Source organism: Nomia melanderi, chromosome 1 (assembly GCF_051020985.1).
Source record: "Nomia melanderi isolate GNS246 chromosome 1, iyNomMela1, whole genome shotgun sequence".
Taxonomy (NCBI): Eukaryota; Metazoa; Arthropoda; class Insecta; order Hymenoptera; family Halictidae; genus Nomia; species Nomia melanderi.
The window spans coordinates 33281837-33304621 of record NC_134999.1 but is presented as its reverse complement, the minus strand read 5'-3'; the positions used below and the strand labels follow the sequence as shown (position 1 = coordinate 33304621).

Genomic DNA, 22785 nt, shown 5'->3' with positions numbered 1-22785 from the left:
GGCGTTATTGTGGGAACGTGACTCGTCCGGAAAGTTTCCCTCGAGTTTTTCCCGCGGGAATCGACGTTTGACGTCTTAATACGCACCGTCCGAGGAACTCTGACCCATTCCGGTGGAAAGCACTCGTGATCGTTTATCCGGCTCGAAGGACCAAATGTTAAACGCTCTGACTGTCACGAGCACTTTTGATTATATGCTGAATTTCTCTCGAAGGACTAACAGTTCTAATGACTGATTGACTGAATGATGTACCTCCCTGAATGGAGGTTTCCTGAAGTGTTTCTAATTTGTTCCTGAATTAACGTGGTTGCTAAATGAACGTGTTCCTGATTGAACGTGTTCCTGTTTCTAATTGTCAACCGATTCTGATCCTGGTTTGTTTCTAGACTGTGTTCTAACTGTTCTGATGATGTTTCTGTCTCTGATTCTAAACTCTGACTCACGCTGTTTCTGGTCTGATTCTAAACTCTGACTGATGCTGTTTCTGTTCTGATTCTAAACTCTGATGCTGTTTCTGTCTCTGATTCTAAACTCTGACTGATTCTGTTTCTGCTCTGATTCTAAACTCTGACTGATGCTGTTTCTGTTCTGATTCTAAACTCTGACTGATGCTGTTTCTGTTCTGATTCTAAACTCTGATTCTGTTTCTGGTCTGATTCGAAACTCTCTTTGATGCTGTTTCTGTTCTGATTCTAAACTCTGATGCTGTTTCTGTCTCTGATTCTAAACTCTGACTGATGCTGTTTTTGGTCTGATTCTAAACTCTGACTGATGCTGTTTCTGTTCTGATTCTAAACTCTGATTCTGTTTCTGGTCTGATTCGAAACTCTCTTTGATGCTGTTTCTGTTCTGATTCTAAACTCTGATGCTGTTTCTGTCTCTGATTCTAAACTCTGACTGATGCTGTTCTGTTCTGCTTCTAAATTCTCTGAAGTGTTTTTATAACCCTCCTGGGCCCACTCCCTCCCTCTCGATGTACGAAGGTGGGCCTCAGGGGTGATTTTCCCTCCTTTCTTAAGTATGATGACCACTCCTGTATCATCCCCTTCCAGTACGCTCGTAGCGCGGCATTTCCCTGGAGCAGGAGTGACGCAGTTGGTCGTTACGCTGGATAAATGTTTGGCAACGTTGAGGAAATTCCATCAGGTCAAGATCCTTGAGGACACTTTTTCCTGAAATTCTAACTAACCCTTTGGAACACGACTTTACGATACCTGAACTAAAGTGAAAAAAATAGACAATGAACTATATAACTCTATGAATATTTTCCCGTATCGTAAAATTGTCCTCTTGTTCTAACACCGGAGATTTCCGTTGGTTCTCAGCAGCCATTTTGCTCCGTGCAGGAGGCAAAGCTACTTCGAGCCGGCGACGGTCGCGCAAACGTATTAACAGATGTTGCATTCTTAACGGACGCGGTTCGCCGCGGGGAACGTCAATTACGTTTAAATGGAATTTCTTGGCGAGCGCGACCGGAAGTGGTCAAGCGGTCGGAAAATTTGGGTCGGTTCCCGTGGAACTTTCTCGCGCCGCAACTGCGCGAATTTGTAAATTTATGCCGCTCTAAGCATTGTTTGCTCGGTAGGTTTGACGAGTTTCTGAGAAACGGCCCGCCCGCCGGCGATTGTTCGCCGGAGCTCGTTGTTAACCCTTGCTCCTCGGCCTGGGGCTGCTCGTTTCAGACGAACGAGCGTCTGGAGGTTATTATCGATTTTAGAAATCCGTGATTTCTGTGTACCTTTCGGTGGTGAGGTTTGTTTGGTAAAATGTGGTCAATTTAACTTACAAGTGTTTGCGTTCTACTGAGCTTTTCATCTATCTCAGTGACAATCGGATTAAGTTTCTAATCGATGGACCGTTTAGATTTGTATAGATTACTAAAATACTGTTCGAAGCTTAAGGAATGCTAGTATCTATATATAAATTATTACAATATTCGTTAATAGGGATATTCTTTCTAAAAATCGAGAACTAAATTCTCAAGCCCCAAATTCTTTAAATTCTCTACATTCTCAAACCTGATCAAATCTCAATTCATATATTACGTAATACAAATATTTACTAACCATTTCAACAGTACAGAATCAACAAAAATCTCTAGTATAAGAAGCTCCCAAAAAAACCGGAAAAATCCAGTCAGCGTTTCACGCCCACAAGACGAGTCGCGCGAACGTTTCCGCAGCGAAGTATCCCATGCAGGAGGGACAATTTAATTTTCCTAAAGCGCTGCGTGGCACGTGAACGCGAGGCAGCACGTAGAAAATTAGGGTCGGTGACATTTAAGTCTCAGAGCCATGAGCATCGCGTATTCCATAGGGCACGCGTGTATGCATGCATGCGCAGGAGCCGAGCTGCGGCCAGCACGCGCGCGAAATTTCTTACGTTATCTATCCGTCAGCCTTTTGCTCGATCCCTAATGGCTTGCATCTCTTTTCGCCGGCGAGCGTTAAAACGCGCGGAATGGGAGTTATTCATTTCTGAATTGGAGTCCCGCCGGAATCGTACTGTCATTACGCGTTAATGCATCCCTGCGGAGCGAAAACCGCGGCCGAAGAAGTTTCGCTCTTTTCGTGCTCCCTTTTCTTTCGGTCGGACTCGTCGCACAGTGCAGCCTCTGGACAAAATTCTAAAATTCGACTATGGAAGACTTGACGAAAATGGAAGATTATCAGTGCGTTGATAAGTAGTCTATACTAAATGATTTTCATTTGAAAAATCAAGATTTCCTCCAAATAAATTCCATTTCTCTATTCATATAACGTCAGAAGAAACTGTAAAATTCGACTATTCACATAAAGGAAATGGAAGATTATGAATGCGTTGCTAAATATTCTACACAAAATGATTTTCATTTGAAAAATCAAGATTTCCTCCAAATAAATTCCATTTCTCTATTCATATAACATTGGACAAAACTCTAAAATTCAACTATTTACATAACGAGAATGGAAGATTATCAATGCGTTGATAAGTAGTCTATAGAAAATGATTTTCATTTGAAAAATCAATTTTCTGCAAGTGAATTCTGTTTCTCTATGCATATAACGTTGGACAAAACTGTAAAATTCGACTATTCACATAAAGGAAATGGAAGATTAACAATGCGTTCCTCAATAGTCTACACAAAATGATTTTCATTTGAAAAATCAATTTCCTGCAAATAAATTCCATTTCTCTATTCATACAACGTTGGACAAAATTGTAAAATTCGACTATTCACATAAAGGAAATGGAAGATTAACAATGCGTTCCTCAGTAGTCTATACAAAATGATTTTCATTTAATAAATCGAAATTTTCTGCAAATAAATTCCATTTCTCTATGCCTATAACCTTAGAATCGAAGCGCAAAATATCCATTGTCATTGAAAAATCTTCCCAATATCCTCATAATGCAAAAGAAGCTACAACCATCGTATGTTCAGCTCTATACCTTCCAACTTTTGTCAGAAGCATTCGCTCGTATCACTCATACTGTCTAAGTTACTGAGTCTTATCCAGTAAACGGCCGCACTGGGCGTCGCGGGCGAAAGTTCGCGGCGGCTTTCGGAAGACGGAATCCCGCGGACTATAGTTTCCAATTTGCATGTGATTTTCATTATCCCCCGACAGCTCCTTCATTTTTCGACCGACTTCGTTAGACCAATTCCGCGAAGTTCCCGGTCTTTTCATTAAACCGCGACGCTTCGTGTCGGGAAATTAAAGTGTCATTACTTAATGGTCGGATTAGAATAATTGTACAGTGATCGCGTTATTCGCGGCGCGACGCGAGCGATTAAGGGACGAGTTCCCGGGGAATGTTTGAATTGCCGAAGCGCTGGGACGACTGTTTCGCGGAAGTTTTCGGAGCGATCGCGTCTCGCTGATGAAGCTTGCTTTTTAACGAGTCTCCGCTTGTTGCGTTTGACGTCTGATTATCGGGATGACGAGAGGGACGACAGGAGTTTCGATTGGGAGGGCCAATATTTTCCTCTGCGATTGCGATCGAGAAATTGTGCGGCGACGCTCGGCTATCCGTTCAAGATGCCTGGCAGGGTCGAAGGTAGAATGGGTTGACACGCATAAATCTGGCCTCGGAAAGCAATCTTCTATCCTCATTGTTAGCCACGATGGTGTACAATGTGAAAAGTTGCGGGGATCGTAGAATTTGCTGCGAAATCGAGTTGGGTTCGAAAGATAAAGTTCAACTCTGCTGTTTTTCTGTGTAGAAGCTGGAAAACTGTAACTACGTTCCTCCTCATTTCACTGTAACATGTAGAAGCTATAATACTACAAATATTTTTCTTCCCATTGCACTATATTTATGTGAGTTTATGCACTTATGCACTCTATGGATTCAATCTAGACTTTAGATACACAAAAGCTCGATCATTCGTTTCCTATCGAGATAACCAAGTTCACTCACAAGCAATGAAACAGTCCTGAATCGTTTGCATTGTCTAACTCAACTGACTGCTAACACGTTGACGCTCGCTTTGAAATCGGCGATGGACAACAAAAGCAGTTCGTTTGCTTCTGTTCATTAGTCGATTCTTAGGGAGTAGGAAATACAACAAAATTGTCTATTCTACTCGAAGTGGAAATTTCGTTTGATAATAAATTGATGATAGCAAAATAGTTTGCTTTGATCCGCGGGCAATGAACAACACTGATTGTTGCCAAATTCATTTAGAAATCTTTGTCACCAGTCTCACGCGTCATTGTGCGGCAAAGGGTTAACCCTTTCAGTGCCGGACGACGATACATCGTCGTTCGCAACGCTTGCGAAAAGTGCCAGCGACGATATATCGTTGCGCATCCAATAGCGTCTTACTATTCGCATCGCGAGAGAACTCTATCTCGAAATAAATTTATATAACGTTACAAATGGTATTTCATTGCAAGAATTTTTCTTGAATTGTGTAAATATCATTTTCAGTTTGGTTTTTACGAGCTTCCCAAACCTTAGTAAACTCGTCCGGTTATCTTCGCACAGACACCCGTTTTCGCCCGGCACTAAAAGGGTTAACCCGTTTGCGAATTTGTTGGAAGTGTGAGCGAGAAGAATGCTTGTAAGGGAGAGAATGGTTTTTAACTGCGGATGGCGAGAGATTCAGAGAGAGTTGCGTTGACTTGAGAAGAGAAAAGACTATTCTATTTATTTGTATTTTATTCAATTAGCTATGCCTGTGTTTTCTTTAAATAAAACATATTTAAACACCATTAATACCACACTATAAAATCTGATATGCAACGTTTAACTTTGTACAATGACCCGATGAAATATTCGAACAAAATAACTTTATTCCTCAATGTACTTGTGATTTCCCGTTGAGTCAGTCTCAAAGAATATCGTCTTTGCCTTGTTGAAAGACGTTAACACTAGGTTCACGGAACGCGTCAAATTGACGCATATTGGATTTTAGGAATATTATTTTGTAAATGTTTACGATTTTGATTGATGATCAATTACCTACCATCAAATCTCCAGTTTCCACAATCTAAATAAACGAGCATCAATTCTTTCAGGGATAATAGAATGAAGTATACAATAAATGCCCGTGAACCTAGTGTTAAATATTTCTCGCGAGAAACTGCCGAGTGCAAAGGTTAATCTAGGTTTCCCTAGCGAACGTGTTTCGTCGTCTTCGCCTGTAACCAACCGAAGCACCTCGAGACTCGTCGCTTCGCCCTTTAAAAATCGAACGACCACTGAACAGAAGAGCGAAAATGGAAACGTGTCGGTTTCCGTCGCGGCGAGCGCGTTCGCCAAGTATCTGGGTCAATGGCGCTCGTTGCCCGTACACCTGTCCATTGTTCCGCGGCCGCCGGAGCACGTGACGAGTCGCGATAAATTACAAGTCGCGCACCTTGGCCTCCGAACTTGAATATTTACCACCCCCGGCCGCGTTGTTTTCACTCTCGGCCGGCCGTTCGGAGCCCGGGCAATTTTAGGGATCGTGTTAGAATTCAATTTTCCCTTATGAACGGCAATCGCGCGCCATTACAGGGGCGAAAACATAAGAGACGGGCGGGGAACGCCGCCGGAGACCAGGAAGCCGCAAATCTGCCGGCGAAATGTCTGTTTGAATATTTATTAGGCCGGAGAACCTTTCATATTTTGCCCTAACACTGTCTTCTTGCTGTGAAATATTAACGAGCGAATAATTTGTTGTGCGGTTGGAATACACGGCCTGTTCGTCGCCTTCGTTGAAGACACTGCGTGTGTTTATCGATTGGATCCCATGGTGCACGCCGGTTTTGTTTGGTAACGATGGAAATGCTGGTTTAACGGTAAAAGTAGTAGACAAGGTGAAGCAAAAAGTTGAATCAAGAAGATTAAACGAAAAAAGGAATTAAATATTACAATCATTGTCTTTCTTTCCTAATAATTCAGTTTTATATCCTCATTTCATTTTCAATAATTACAAACTGAGAACATCGGGAATAGTTAATATCGACCTGTTTAACCCTTTGCACTCAGGTGAATCTCAGGCACCATTTGATTCTATGTAACAAAATTACAAAGTGTTGTATATAATATTAAGTTTCGTATAATGCATCGATATGTGAAATATTTATGTAAAATAGCTTTATTTCTTAAGTTACTCGTAGGAAAGTGTCGAATGTTTCTAGGGAGAAGCTACCGAGTGCAAAGGGTTAAACAGGTCGATATTAACTATTCCTGATGTTCTCAGTTTGTAATTATTGACAATGAAATGAGGATGTAAAACTGAATTAAATTATTAGGAAAGGAAGATAATCCTTGTAACACTTAATCGGTTTTTCCTTTAATCTTCTTGATTCAACTTCTTGACTTACTTTGTTGTTAATAATTTACTGGAAAATGGAGGAAAATCGTGGGTATATTCTATGGCTATGATATAATATTTAATATTCAAATTTCTAGACGAGTTGAAATTACCCATTCCTGATTTCCTCATTTTGCAATTATTAAATAGATGACAGATATTTTTTCTGAGGAATTATTCAAGAAATTGTTTTATTGAGGAATTTGAAAAAGTCAATTTAAGGGTAGGTTTAGTGTTAGCGAGGGAATCCTGTGATAAACGAACGTTTGAGTAAGTTTCATGAAGGAATGGGGTTAGAAATATCTAATTACATTATTGATCAAATCTTTGAGACACGAATTTTCAAATTATCAAAGATTTAAGGAACATACGAATTCTTTGTCAACGGTTATTCTAAATATAAATAAAATGTATTACAACACGGAAATCATACAAGATAAACATTTCAATTTCGAACACATGAAATCCCCCAGGATTCCCGTGTCAAAATACGCCAATTAATGCAACATACATTAAATCACAGTACCCATTAATTAACGAGATTGAATTGTAAACAACCTCCGCCGCAGATACCGAAAAATGGACGAATTCGAATCACATCTCAAACATTTTATCCGAACATCAACGTCCAAGTGCACCTTTAATTAAATTGCCCGACAAATGAAACCCTTCAGCCGAAATAAAATTACGAGGATTGAAAAACGGATGTTATTTACGTCGGCAATATTTGTCGCGATATTCGTCCGTTATTAAACCATTTACATTTAATCTTGACAATAGCCTGTTCGATGGAATAAATTTCAATAAACTCCTATACACGCGTTTCGCGATTAATACCGAAGATCCCTGTTGCTCCACATATCTCTCTGCGAATCCCCGATTTATTAAAAACACGATTTCATCTCTGTTGCAGGATTACGCCGTCGGGGAAACAAACGTCCCTCGTTAGAGCGACTTTGTGGACGACTCTATTTCTGTAAGCTCCACTTAAGGCGTTACGTGTTGACTTCCTACCCTAAAGGCTGTCCTCGCGTTTAAGATTTTCCGCGAGAGCCCGGAGAGAAAATGGGAGAGACCCGAGGGAACAGCGACGAGGAGCGGCGCGGCGGAACGGGCTCGCTGAATATTTATCACCGGCTAGAGTCTTTCGTCTTCCGGCTCTCTCCGCTCTCATTGTTGCGAGGGATGGACGTGTTCCGCGTTACACGGTATGTATCCTGCAATTTAACTTTCGGACTTCGTTAAAATCGCCCCACCGACGTTGTATTTGACTTCGGTGTTTGTCGGGGCGAATCTTGGCGATCCATCGACCGGAATTTCACGGGGGTGTAGCTCAACGGCCGAGGCAGGTGGGATTTTGCTCGGTTAATTCATACAGCGGAGCCGAGATACTTAAAAACTTCCGCAACCGCGCGGAAAAACTTTCACGAATGCCGCTTTGAAATTAAAATTCGATAGAAAAATGGGAAATTAATTCGGCCCTTCTTACACGGCCCGCGTTCTCGCGCTTCCTGGTGAATTATGGGTCGACGCGCCTTCCCTTGGAACGGAACATATTTTTCAGCGAAATCAGGAATTTGTGTGGAAGTTTCTTTTTATAGGGAATATTTGGTAATTTGGGATTTCTTTTTATTTCGGTGGATTACTTAGGTATCAATGATTTTTTTGATTTTATTGGTTTAGAGAAATGGGAAGTCGTCTCTTTTTACACGCTTGGTGTTTTCATGTTACTCGGTGAATTATGGGATTATGGGTTTTCTTAGGTAGGAATATTTCCTGTGAAACCAGAGGTTTTTATGGGAGAGTTTCTTTTTATAGGGAATATTTGGTAATTTGGAATTTCTTTTTATTTCGGTGGATTACTTAGGTATCAGTGATTTTTTTGATTTTATTGGTTTAGAGAAATGGGAAGTCGTCTCTTTTTACACGCTTGGTGTTTGCATGTTACTCGGTGAATTGTGGGATTATGGGTTTTCTTAGGTAAAAATATTTCCTGTGAAACCAGAGGTTTTTATGGGGAAGTTTCTTTTTATATTGGTAATATAGAATTTCTTTTTATTTTGGTAGATATTTCGATATTAGTGTTTTTTTATTTTATTTTTTTAGATTTTTCTGAGTGGAATCATGTTCAGATTTGCACTATAAATTCAATTTGCAATTGATCTTTCAATTAGAGCATCAGCTATAGCCTACCGCGGCTTTCATTCTATCAAATATTTTAGTCCGAACAGAGTATTCCCTCTCTGTCATTCACTGACCAACAGGAACTGAAAGATATGTACTCTGCTGAAGGACCTGTCTGCAAGTATAGTATTTCCAGATCTTCCAATACCCAAACTCCGCACGCTAGAGGATTTCGCAGAAATTTCCTCTGAGTAAGAATCATCAGTTTAAACGTTAAAAAGAGAATATAATAAAATAAAATGAAATATCGTTTCCAATTCAACGTCGACTCTCGTGCAGAGTTCAAACTTGACCCAGAATGAAATCTATATTTTAATTAAATGTTGCGTTACAGAGCTATATAAATAAATTAAATATATTATAATCAATAGCTGCAGGAGGCATATGTTTTCCTTTAATTACAATAATGCAATCCAATCCCCAAAATATCGATGTAACTGTCTAAATACCATAATGGTATGTATAAAATCTTCAATTACAAGCTTCTTTTTCATAAATAACATAAAATATATATGCACAAAGATTCCCAGTATATTTACAATATTTTTCCCACATTGTTCCAAATCACAAAATACCTTTGCACAAAGATTCCCAGTATATTTAAAATATTTTTCCCGCATTGTTCCAAATCACAAAATATATATGCACAAAGATCCCCAGTATATTTAAAATATTTTTCCCAGATTGTTACAAATCACAAAATATATTTGCACAAAGATCCCCAGTATATTTAAAATATTTTTCCCACATTGTTCAAAATCACAAAATACTTTTGTACAAAGATCTCCAGTATATTTAAAATATTTTTCCCACATTGTTCCAAATCACAAAATATATATGCACAAAGATCCCCAGTATATTTAAAATATTTTTCCCACATTGTTACAAATCACAAAATATATATGCACAAAGATCCACAGTATATTTAAAATATTTTTCCCACATTGTTACAAATCACAAAAAATATTTGCACACAATTTGGTCTCCAGTACATTTACAATACTTCTCCCACATTGTTACAAACTACAAAATACCTTTGCACAAAGATCCCCAGTACATTTACAATACTCCTCCCCCTCCGTATAAATTAATTGACATTTCGTTCTCGCGCCCGTCCATTTTCCCTCGAATCCCGCAACATTCCGTACCATTTCAATTGACATTCTAGACCGTAACTTTTTCGCCGTGCGTTCCACACGCCGGATACCTTTTGATAAATGAACGATGGCGATCACGTGAGAAAGTGGCGCAGAGTTATCATCTATTTCGAAGAATCTCGCATGCATAGAAAACGGCATCCGTCCTGCAGCTGGCGTGACGGTAATACAGGCTGTGCAAGGTCGGTCGTTATGTAGCCGCGTATTTCGAGAAGAAGCTAATTAGGTGTACGCCCGTTTTCGCTGTCCTCCTCTATCCACCACCTTCTCGCCATTCCTCTCTCTCTCTCTCTCCCTTTCTTTCTCTCTCTTTCTCTCGACTACTCGCTCTTGCCCGAAACCGTGGAACCGTCTACTTACATGCACGCGATTCGATGTGGCTGCGATGAAAAGTGACAACCAGTACCGACAAAATCTTGGCGACACGTTAACCTGCGTTCCTCGGGTCACGAGTGACCCGATCGTCTTATCGTTCCCTTAGCATCATTTTGTTCAGTTAACCCCTATAGATTTGATCGCGTTCACATTTCGTCGAGGATACTCTCTGCTGTTTTTGTTATTATTTTACTTATTATTTTATGTGTACATTGTAATGGATGAAATTCGAAATTCTCATTTTGTTTTTTCTAATTTAAGAATAACTTTTTGTTGATAAATAGTTTTCGTAACTTCCTTTGGTTCTTGAATTTTATAATGAAACGTAAACAAATAACTAGTCTATACAAAATGATTTTCATCTGAACAATCAATTTTCTGCAAGTAAATTCTATTTTTCTATTTGTATAACGTTAGGCGAAACTCTAAAATTCGACTATTCACATAACGAAAATGGAAGATTTTGAATGCGCCGCTAAATAGTCTACACAAAATGATTTTCATTTGAAAAATTAAGATTTCCTGCAAATAATTCCATTTCTCTATTCATATAACCTTAGAATCGAAACTCTAAAATTCGACTATTCATATAACGAAAATAGAAGATTACCAATGCGCCGCTAAATAGTCTACACAAAATGATTTTCCTTTGAAAAATCAAGATTTCCTGCAAATAATTCCATTTCTCTATTCATATAACCTTAGAATCGAAACGCAAATTATCCATTATCACAGAAAAATCTTCACAACATCCTCATAACGCAAAAGAAGAAAGTATCTTGTAGCTTCTACTTTTTGAATAACTTTTCGCTGACAAATTGCGAGCAGACGTAGGAGTATAAAGAAACTACAGTTTTCGTAACTTCCCTTGATTCTTGAATTTTATAACGAAACGTGTAAACAAATGGCGGATCCGAATGTTCATCGGAAGCGGAGGTCCCGAAGTCATGTCGCGGCGATAGAGGGGTTGTCCTTTTTCACGTCCGACGTGTCCAATCGCCGTCGAGAGGCGACGCGCCGCATAAAAATGCAGTTCCGTAATGTTCCCCGCGGGCTAAGCGAGCTTTATTTCATTCCGGAAGCGGCCGCCCGTTCCTCCGGGCGACAATTAATCAGAGCTCGACCGTGCCGCTGTTTATCGATGGTATTATTCTTACTTCGCCCGGTAATTATCTCGTTAACCGCCTCTCCGGGACAGCGATATCATTTCTTGTTTCTCGTAATTCCCGCGGATTTATCTCCGTCCCTGGACTTGGTTCATTATTTTCATTTTTCCACGGCGATTTCCGGCGAGGAAGATGAATTCTTTCTTTCTGTGACTCGCATCCTTTAGCGATGGCCAGGAATAGGCTCTAACGATCGTTATTTAATCACAGCGATTGAATTAGGGAGACACGACGTTTCATTAGATAAGAGAGAAAAAGTAACACGGTGGCTGTTAAGAATACATACAATTAAGCAATAACCCTCACCGTCCCGTTTGCATTTCGATAGTCAAGGGACACTTAGTTATTCCTAATAAAAATTAGAAATGCTATAACATTTCTTCGATCTTTTATTTTCCTTGTTAGCACAAAATTTGGATGTGCGGAAAATCTAGTAATTTTAGGGTAGTTTCTTTAAGATTCATTAAAATATCTAATATTATAACTGGTGCAATATTGGAGCCTACAGAGTTCAAAGGGTTAACACATTGAGCGCCGGGCCCGCGATAATGCCGGATTGTTAGTCTATCGTTTAATCGCTAATCCTACGTTCATGTAACATTTTAGATATGCGTAACTCAAATCCAAAGCAAAATTTACAAAATCGAATTCCTTATTCTCTTCCGTAAGTTAGAAATTTTGGTTTAACACTAGAACTACCGAGCATTTAATACGATTAATATGCAATTCCCATAAAAATTGTAACAGTAGATTACTTTCAATTTCTTCAGACACTCATTATAATACTGAAATGAAACTAGTTATATTCAAAATCATTTCGAATATTCAATGCCTCGAAGATATCAATAATTGCTAAACAAAAAAATCGAAACCAGTCATTTTTACTGGTACGGTAGTTCCAGTGTTAAACAGATAATCAATTCGAATCAAATGAAAATAGCGAGATACGTAAAGGCCTGACACATTTAAAAGTTCGACTACTTCTACCGAGGAATATTCTTTTAACACTAGAACTACCGTTCCAGTCAAAATGGCTGGTTTTGATCTTTTTGTTTCGCAATTATTAATATCTTAAAAGCATTCAATAATTAAAATGATCTTGAAAATAAATAGTTTCATTTAAATACTATAATGAATATCTAAAAAAACTGACAATAATCTATTGTTACAATTTTTATACGGATTACATATTAATCGTATTAAATGCTCGGTAATTCCAGTGTTAAAAGTTCAATTTGACGTCGATATTGACGTTTCATAAATAAATGTTTATACCTTTATAATAACATATAAAGGAATAAATGTTTCTATCTTTATAATATACACGAATATCGATGGAATAACTGACACGGATAATCTTCTCTAATACTCGATTTTTTAAACAAATTATTAACGTTGATTCGCGAACGAGTGTATTGAACGCTTCGGTACAGGATTAAATCTTTCGGCCCGGATCAAGGGAGTATTCGAGAGTATGTTTATCGATGCATCGGAAATAAAGGGAGAGTCTGAAATCATGAAATAGGGGACGATGCGTATTTCATGAAAGATTTCCCTTAGGAATCAGCCGTGGCGCCGCGCATTGTCCGAACGGAATAACCGTCGCATTCGGTGTCGAATTAATTCATTAATATTGAAATTGGGATAGTGGATGCGTTTCAACCGGTAATCTGTAACGACGTGAAATGCAACCCCCGTCCTCGTTCATTTACATGCTTATACGGGCCGGTAATTTACATCGCGGCCGCCTGTTAACGCCCGTTCCTCTGCTAGTCTAATGAAATGTGGAGCTGCCGACTTGTTTTACGCTTTCGCGCCGACCGTCCCGTGACAATAATATCGCGGCCCTTTTGTTTAGGACACCCCGTTGACTAAAGGGCAATTCAACTTATGAAATTGTGCTCTTTCGAATTCCCCATTGCTTTCTTTCATTGTCGACTTTAGCAATTAATCGCCGATCTTTCGTAAATTCGATGTAATTGGAGGAATCGGAGCGGAGGTTTTAACACTTTGCACTCCAGAAGTTCTTCACCGGAAATATTCAATATTTTCGAATGAGGTACACGCGACATTTTCTTAGATTGATAAGAAATCTCACATGCATTGAGGAAGAGAAGTATTTTCATTCAATGTTTCGTACATCGATGCATTGTACAAAGTTTACAGTTTTGCTGAGTCAAATCATTTGTTGACTTAGAGGCGCCTCTGGAGCGCAAAGGGTTAACACTACGATTGCTGAGCAATTAAATCGACTTTTTGAGATCGATAAGTCCATCTATTAAGACTTTCATCCATTTACAATTCAGTTTGCATATTGCTAAATTCTTTAACAGTTTCTCAGAGGAATCATCTTCTTAATAATTGTAAAAAGAAGAAATCAGGAATGGGTCGTCTCGACGCACCTCTTAATTCTAGCGTTGTTAGTCAGATAAGCTAATGATTAGAAACATTAGAAAACAGGTCTACCTTTTAATTATAACAACAACATCAACAATAATCATCACCAATAGAAAAGTAAACTACACAAAAGATTCTCAAGAATCGCAGAGAATTGCAAATTTGCACATCTGCATTTATTTTCTTGCGCTATTATAGGGAGTTAAAATTATTTATATTAAACTATCCTGCAAGAATGTAGTTTTTTAAAAAAACGACAATTGGTAGAAATTTTAGAATTAGATTTTATATAAAAATACTGTTATCAGTAAAGCCTGGAAATGGTATGAATATTTTTACAACCATTTTATTGTTTGAGAGTATCTTTTACATTAATATAGAGATATCTTCTTATTATATTTTAACTATACATCACCGAATCCCCATAAGCAAGCCATCGTCCTTAGCATAAAATACAGAAGAGCCACCAGAACAATTTGCAAGAATAAACGCGGATCGCCTATCCAGCAATTTTCAATTCCCACTTGTTCGTTTCACCTTTCCCTACGAATTACAACCAGCCGGCAACGTCGGAGTCCACGGAAGCTCTCCGCTAATCCGCACGCTGGGGCAATTCCCGAAAATAACGGGAATGTTCAAGCGTCCGTTTAATTATGAGCGATTAGCGCGGCAGGGGACCGGTTAGCCGTAGCGGAGGGCACGAGGCTGCGGGGTCGGGGGCAAGAAGTTAGGAAAAACTGTAACACGGCCGTGGGCGTCGGGTCGCGGGGAGCGGAAAGAACCCGACGAGCGACGTCGGTCCTCGGAGAGTTATTTGATTATGTGGACGCTGGATGAGAGACATTGTGGCCCCTGGCAGGCGCGAGATATTTTATGAATTGCGGCCGAGCGACTGTCGCGCGTTGTCGCCGCCGCCTAGGGGCTGCGTGTATTTTAATGTAAACGAATGCAAATGATCCGGTTTTGATGAAAAATTCTTGCTTCGGGACGAGCGGCGCGGGGAAGCTGCGGCGGGGAAGCTGCAATGAGACGCGACCGTTGACAGACGCTCGCTGCTACCCCTTTCGACAACGAGGGCGCGAAATAAGCTTTAACGAGTGGATTCCTCTTTCACCGTTGTTACCCCTGTTGGAATCGGAGAGCAGCGAGGCGACGATGCAGCGAGCGTCACGTGACGATGCTTTGTTGCCTCTGGAAGCTTTTCACTTAGCTGGTTGCTTCGATGATGTTTTACACGTGAGTTTATAGACGGTGTACTTTAGTCTTTGACTTTAACCCTTTGCGGTCCGAAGTGCTCTTGGTTTTTTACTTTGAGGTTCACGTCGACGTTAGATCATTCAATGACAGCTTAATATGCTCTATTTATTTATTGAAGGATATTTGGGAGTCGTTGAAATGTTACCTTCAAATGGTACAATTGTGATACCATTAATTTACTTATTTTTATAAATATTAGTGAAATATAATATTTCTCTTTTGAACTGTTTCATCGTATTTAAAATCGTTTTTGTTTCATTGACTCTCGTCGCGTATATAGTTGTTAAATGTTTAAACTGACAAGAAATGTTCATACTACAATGTGAAATCCAAGCAATTCAGTCACCATGGACCAGAAATACTACAAATAAATATAGAAACAATTGTTGAAACAGGTGGAGGCTGCAATAAAATGGAACATAGGACTGCTAAGGGTTAACCGGTGAAATGACGAGTACAGCTTGTCATTTGGTTTCTCGCTGTATGTGATGAGATATTGGTAAGGAACATGTTTGTACCGAATTTGTGCAGACTAATTGAGAATGAATTGGCGTAATAGTTAGTAGTACTTTGCTAGATTGGTTTTAATTGATATTCTTTTAATTAATAGAACGCGTGAATCGTAAAATGGAACGCGTTCTAACACTACGATCACCAATCAAATTAACCCACCTCGGAATTATTTTGCGACAACGTTCTTCCGAAAGATCGAATTAACACGATATAATAAAATAGGTCAAGGGGTTAACACGTTGACTGCCACGGTGGTCACCGACGACCGGAGCTTCGAAATTGCTGAGGAACAGTTACAATAAGAAACTTGATTTTAGATAAGAATATTTATTAACATAAGTAGCTAGGTCATAGCATAATACGGCTACCGTGATACTAAACCATCAATAATTATTTTCTTTATTGAATTTTTTAAACATTATTTAGCAACAGTTTCAGTTGATCTTGATTCGCGCAATTGCAACGCATTGCAATACTCTAGTTTCGAAGTTACAATTTCCGCGATTTATATATATGAACAAGTAATTTTCAACAATAAAATAAAACACAGAACAAACGTCCGTAAATCTAGCGTTAAAGAAGCAGTACTATTCAAAACGAAATTCTCGTGGCAGTCGACGTTAATCTGATTTCATCCTTATTCGCACAGACGCAAGTCTAAATCCCGTTCCAATTTTGACGAAAACCTGGAAATCAGCGATCGCTTTAGCGTTAATTTCCTTCAATTCAGATCTGCGTTTCGCGTTCTGTTCCATCACAGCTCTCCATCGCGTTAAAATGTCACATTTCCGTTTAAAGAGCTCGTTTCAATATTAACGAGCCGTCATTACGCTCAAGATTCCCGATGACCGTCGGATCGCTTTTAACAGAATCGCCAGCGGGACGGCGCGCAATAACAGAGGCTTGGTATCGAGTGACTCCCGATTTCGGATAAAAGTAACAGAAGCGCGGTGTGTCCATTTATTTAAAAGCAAATTAATGTCACGGCTGCCGATAAAATCTGTCCGTGGCCGGCGAATTTTCCGAAGTGGCTGATTGCAGCATCCGTCGTGTTGCACCGGTGCATTGTTCGAGGGCTCCTCTGCGGCCGAATCGATCGTCCGCTTCGAATTTCACGCGGATCACACCGCGTTTTTACACGTATCGGCTGTTTCCCGCTCGCCCCCGCTCCCTTCCTCCTGCCTATTAACACGCGAAGATAATTCGTTGCCCCTTTTTCCTCTGATAATTGCGAGCGCGCATCGAATAATCATTATACGGTGCGATCTGCTTATCAACAATTTACATTAAAATCACGAATTTACTTCCGCTCGACGGCGCCGCGTCGATCTGCTCGCACGATAAAAAGGGAAATACGCCGCGGAACGAGAATCGACGTGAAAACGGAAATATTAATGCAGAAGCGGAATGAAACGTTATTTGGTTTTTAGATGAGAATTGAGGAGGATTTTATGTATGCGTCAGAATGATTAGGAAAGTTTTTCTTTCCTTCCTTTTTGGGAATTTTCGTTATTGCTTATATTATAATGTAATAATAATATATTAACCCATAAGTTTCTCATTGGAAATATTCAGTATTTTAATATGAGGCGTTGATGGCATCCTTTCAAACTGACTTAATGAGAAATCACACGTAAATTGAGGAACGAAACTGTATTAAAATATTATTATAATATATTAATAATAGTAATTAATATATAAAAATAGTAATATATTAACTGTTTGCAGCCGATAAGTTTTTCATTGGAAATATTCAATATTTTCTAATGAGACGTTAATGACATCCTTTCAAACTGACTTAACGAGAAATCGCACGTAAATTGAGGAACGAAACTGTATTAAAATATTATTATAATGTATTAATAATAGTAATTAGTATATTTTAATAATAATAACAATAATAATAATATATTAACTCTTTGCAGTCGATGAATTTTTAATTGAAAATCAATATCTTCTAATGAGATACCAATGATATTCTTTAAAATTCACTTAATGAGAAATCGCACGTAAATTGAGGAACGAAACTATATCATATTATTATAATATATTAATCATAGTAATTAATATATAATAATAATAATAATAATAATAATATATTAACTCTTTCCAGTCGATAAATTTTTAATTGGAAATATTCAATATTTTCTAATGAGACGTTAATGACATCCTTTCAAACTGACTTAACGAGAAATCGCACTTAAATTGAGGAACGACCCTATTCTCTTTCAATATTTCACACATTGATGCATCGTATAAAGTTTAATATCATATATCAAACTTCATAATCTTGCCGTGTTAAATCAATTGGCGACTGAGAGGCGTCCACGGAGTGCAAAGGTTTATTTTCCAGATGTCAGCGATCGGTACAATTAAACCGCTGGTCTGTGTGTACGATTTATAAAAATATTGAAAAACAGGAAGGCAGGAGGTTTAATGGAATTCAATGGAATTTTCGAGCAGTTTCCGGGTGAAACGATTATTCCGGAGGACGGGATTCTTTTAAATTGTCGTTTGTCGAAATCTATAAAAATAGACGTTAGCATAGAGGTTCATTTGTGCGAGCGAGAATATACGGGCTGCCAATATGGAATCGGTACGAATTTACTTCCAATAATATCATCGTCCACGGTGTTCGTTTACCGTTACGTGATTGATTGCCAAGATTAAAGTCCTTTGATCAAAATTTTTTAACCTATCCATCCACCGTCCACGCGCATCGAATTTCCGAATGAAAAACGTCCTGTTAACATCGAAATACGAGACCATTATATCCTATAGAACAATTTTTCTTTTCGTAGCTGACGAAAATAACCGATCAATCTTCGCGCCTGATAGATACTATTCGATAGAATATAATCGTTTCACGTTTCAAGAATCACATTGTACAAACGCTCTTAACACTCCAGATGGTTTTGTAATCTATCAGCAACTGCAATTAATTTTTGTAGTATTCCTAGCGAAATTGAGAAATGCTATAACATTTCTTTCATCTTTTATTTTCCTTCTTAGTACAGAATTTGGATGTGCGAAAAATCTAATAATTATAGGGTAGTTTCTTTAAGATTCATTGAAATATCTATTATTCCTGGTGCAATATTGGAGACAGAGTTCAAAGGGTTAACGCGTGAGATTCTTGGTGAAGGTTTTAAACAGAACTTAACGAATATAAATATTAGCCAATTATTGTGAATACAAATGAAATATCCTTTTGTTATCAATTATTATAACTAAAAGCAAACATAGGCATAGAATATACCTAAAATTTATCTCTCTTTTCAACCAATTATTAATGGCAAAGTAGTTGCGTCGATCATAGTTGAAAAATAAATCGTAGGGCAAGGGGTTAAATGATTAACACGTTCCATTCAAGCCATTGGGTATTGCCATTGTAAAATGAAGAATTTATTAAAAATTTATTATGCAGTCAATTATGCATCTTAATACTATTGTAGTCATTCTTTTTTACTGCGATTTGTTTTAACGTAAAAGTTGCAACACTCTGTAATAGTTGTGTGGATAAACCACATTTATGTTTGCCATGTTTTAACAAAGTTCACCGTAGCATCCCTTCCTGATTATGTACAAACTCGTCACATAAATATAATATTAAATACATTTCAACTAAAATGTTTTACTTTAAACTAATATAGATATCATAAAAAAATTGTTAACCCTTTGCGGACGAATCAAACTCTCATATTTGTGATACTAAGTTTCAAACAAATGATTTAACTACTGAAACAGCAAAAGATCAGTAAATTGTTTCCTAATCTAAGCTTTCGATGCGCAATTCGGCAGGATCTGCCTTAACTTTCGTATATTTTAAATAATCTTTGTCCGCAAAGGGTTAAACCAATTCCTAGAAAAATAAATTTCATGCTTCGTCGCGTTATGCATCCTAAACTATACACCCTTTCCCCGATAGTTATGATTTTTGCATTATTTTAACCATCGTAAGGTATACTCCGGAAACAGAACAATACAATTGTAAAGCGGTCGGGCGCGGAACGTGTTAAATTCGATTTAAACGCATTTGTTTCGGCGTTCCTTTCGGAGAGCTCCAGGTATTTACACGTCACAGAGGGGACGTGTATGGTTTTAGACAGTTTCACTCATTCCTCCGTTCGCTTTCGAGTCGGCGAGCGTCGACGCGTCCGCTTTGAAATTCATCGAGACGCGTTTTAGTTTTATTTCCGTTGCGGCATTTATTTTAATTCGTTCCCCTAACAAATATTTGGACCGGCCTCTGTTTAACGAGCTGTCGATGCTGCCGGATCGCGTTCCGCGGCGCTTTTACTTTTGACGCGTTCGTTCCGGTTCGTTGAAGATACGCGGAGTGTCCTCGTAAACGGAAGTGTCCTTTAACAACGGCTTTTTCGCAGACCATTTTCGTACTCCTCGCGCGTCGCGATATTTAACAGGCTGTCGGTGAGCAAGTAAATTGCACGGAGTTTATTTGTTTAATCTAATCCACTGCGTTAATCTGAGAATTTCGCTCTACTTTTTGGTCTTTATATTCTTCGAACTTTAGATATTATTACCCTTTGAACTCCGAGGGTTTTCTACTAAAAATACACTTTCTGACGAAACGTAGTGAATACTTGAAACTTAACGAGAAGTATGTAAATGTAATAAATTACATTTTATATTATTATATATAATATGTACATTACAGTAATAAATTAAATGTTATTAATAATAGATAATTAACGGTAATTAAATTAAACAGAGACACTGTTTTATTTGAATACACATATTAATGCATCATACGAAACTTGACATTAAATATTATACCACTATGGAGTGCAAAGGGTTAATTATAGTACAGCAGGTTTTTAAAATTCTGAGATTATATAATAAAATTCCTAGATGGTTTTTGATTAACAGTGCCAATTAGAATTCTCATTACTGAATCAAACTCCTGAATTTTTCTTTGGAATTTTCATAGTATATTTCTAAGAATAATTATCAGTTGAATAAATGTATCTGAATATTCTATAGAAAAGTGTTTCTATTATCTAAGTTTCTATTATCTTCTATTATCTATTCTATTATCTATTATCTATTAGGATAAGTTTCTCGCAGATTCTATTTTCGGGAACAACGTTAAACGCTCACCTTTATGCCGTAATTGCTTTCCTCGTAGATGATTGATACATAACTCCAGCCCATTGTCAGCACAATGTCTACCATCGCTTTCACTTGGTAGTGATCGCTGGGTATAGTGCGCGAGAAGTACTCGAACCGTTGCTTGTTCGACAGCTCCGGGCTCGTCGAGAAGAAGGAAACCTGAAACCAATGAAAACGCCTCTGGTAAGTCTATCGAATCATTAATTTAACGCTAGAACTACCGTGCCAGTCAAAATTACTATTTTCGATTGTTTCGTTTCACAATTATTGATACCTTAACCCTTTGCGGACGAAGATTCTCTGAAATATACAAAACCCTCAACAGATGAAGCTAAATTATATAACAATTACTTGAACAATAGAAAAATAGGAAACTACGTGCTAATCTCTTGCGATTCCATTAATTAAATCATTTGTTTACGACTTAGACTTCCAAATATGGAAATTTCATCTGAAATGTCGACGTTCGTCCGCGAAGGGTTAAAAGCATTGAATATTCGAAATGATCTTGAAAATAAATAATGAATGTCTATGAATGTGAATGAAAAATATAAAAAGTGTCGGATTTTATACTTTCAACCTCTTGCACTGGGAAAACGTATCAAGCACATCGAGATATTCTTGTTCTAAAATTATTAATTAATAAAATTCTTTGTCTACGACTTTATCAAATTTGTAAATTAAATTCCAACGCCAGAGGTTAACACTTACAATCACAGAAATATTTTATGAAAATGATCCACATCAAACTGATACTAATAACATTAAAAACACATTTTTCAGTTCACCTCATCGATATACCAGAATAAACAACAAAAATCTTTGAAAAATAAATATAAGGATATCCTAAATATCCAGAAAAATATATTTTCAACTTTCCCTACACTCGGAGGAGTCCTAGATTAAATCATAATTCGCAGAATTCATTAAAAAGGTTGTTCTACACCTTGCCAAAAGATAAATTGGCAATTTTACAATCACAGAAATATATTAGAAAAATGATCTGCATCAAACTAATACTAATAACATTAAAAACGCATTTTTCAGTTCACAAAAAAAACAAAAAAGGACAACAAAAATCTTTGAAAAATATCCTAAATATCCAGTAAAATAAATGTTCAACTTTGCCTACACTCGGAGGAGTCCCAGATTAAATCATAATTCGCAGAACTTATTAAAAAGGTTGTTCTACATTTTGCCCGAAAGTAAATTGGCAATTTTCTGCCTGGTAAAAATGGAGCGAGTGTTCTACAGGGAAATTTTCAGATGTTAATAACGTTTTTATAATTAACGTGGCTGACATAGTGTTCGGAAGGTTACCGCCGCAGAATATTATAGATAAACCTGGCCCTTATCGCGAACATTCAATTATCGTAGACTCTTCGCCACCTGTCTTATCTACACGGCAGTGGTGTTCACAGGAAATAAGTTCAAATATCACCGTAGACCAGTTTGCCGAGCCATTTACAAGCGTTTCTCGTTACGGGATCGTTTTAACACACCGCTAAATCTCGCTATATACCTTGAAATTTTCAATTATACTGTGGATACGTTCCTCCCCTCGGTTAATTAGCATAAAACGCGAATACGAATGGAAATACGGTGAAATTAAAAAAATTCCCCTGCCACGATCAAACTCGTCTTTCGTTGAAGAGATTCGTCCCAGACGATTAAGCTACTCCGAGAGTTTCTAATGTGTTATCCAGAAACTGGATTTAAGTAGCATAAAAATTCAATTTGTGGATTCACGATTAATACCTTCGTTGCTTTGTCTCCGTCGTGAGCAGGCTGCTAATAATTTAATAATAATAAT

At 38.0% G+C, this 22785-nt stretch overlaps 1 protein-coding gene across 2 annotated transcripts in view; it reads right to left on the bottom strand.

Annotated features, from left to right (window-relative positions):
* Glurb (metabotropic glutamate receptor B) overlaps nucleotides 1-22785 on the bottom strand; it is a 272556-nt gene that overhangs the window by 28910 nt on the left and 220861 nt on the right. For both annotated transcript variants that reach the window (XM_031988488.2, XM_031988489.2), the window contains one exon: nucleotides 20961-21131. In XM_031988488.2, the coding sequence (XP_031844348.2) occupies nucleotides 20961-21131 (171 nt within the window). The remainder of the gene's footprint in view (nucleotides 1-20960; nucleotides 21132-22785) is intronic.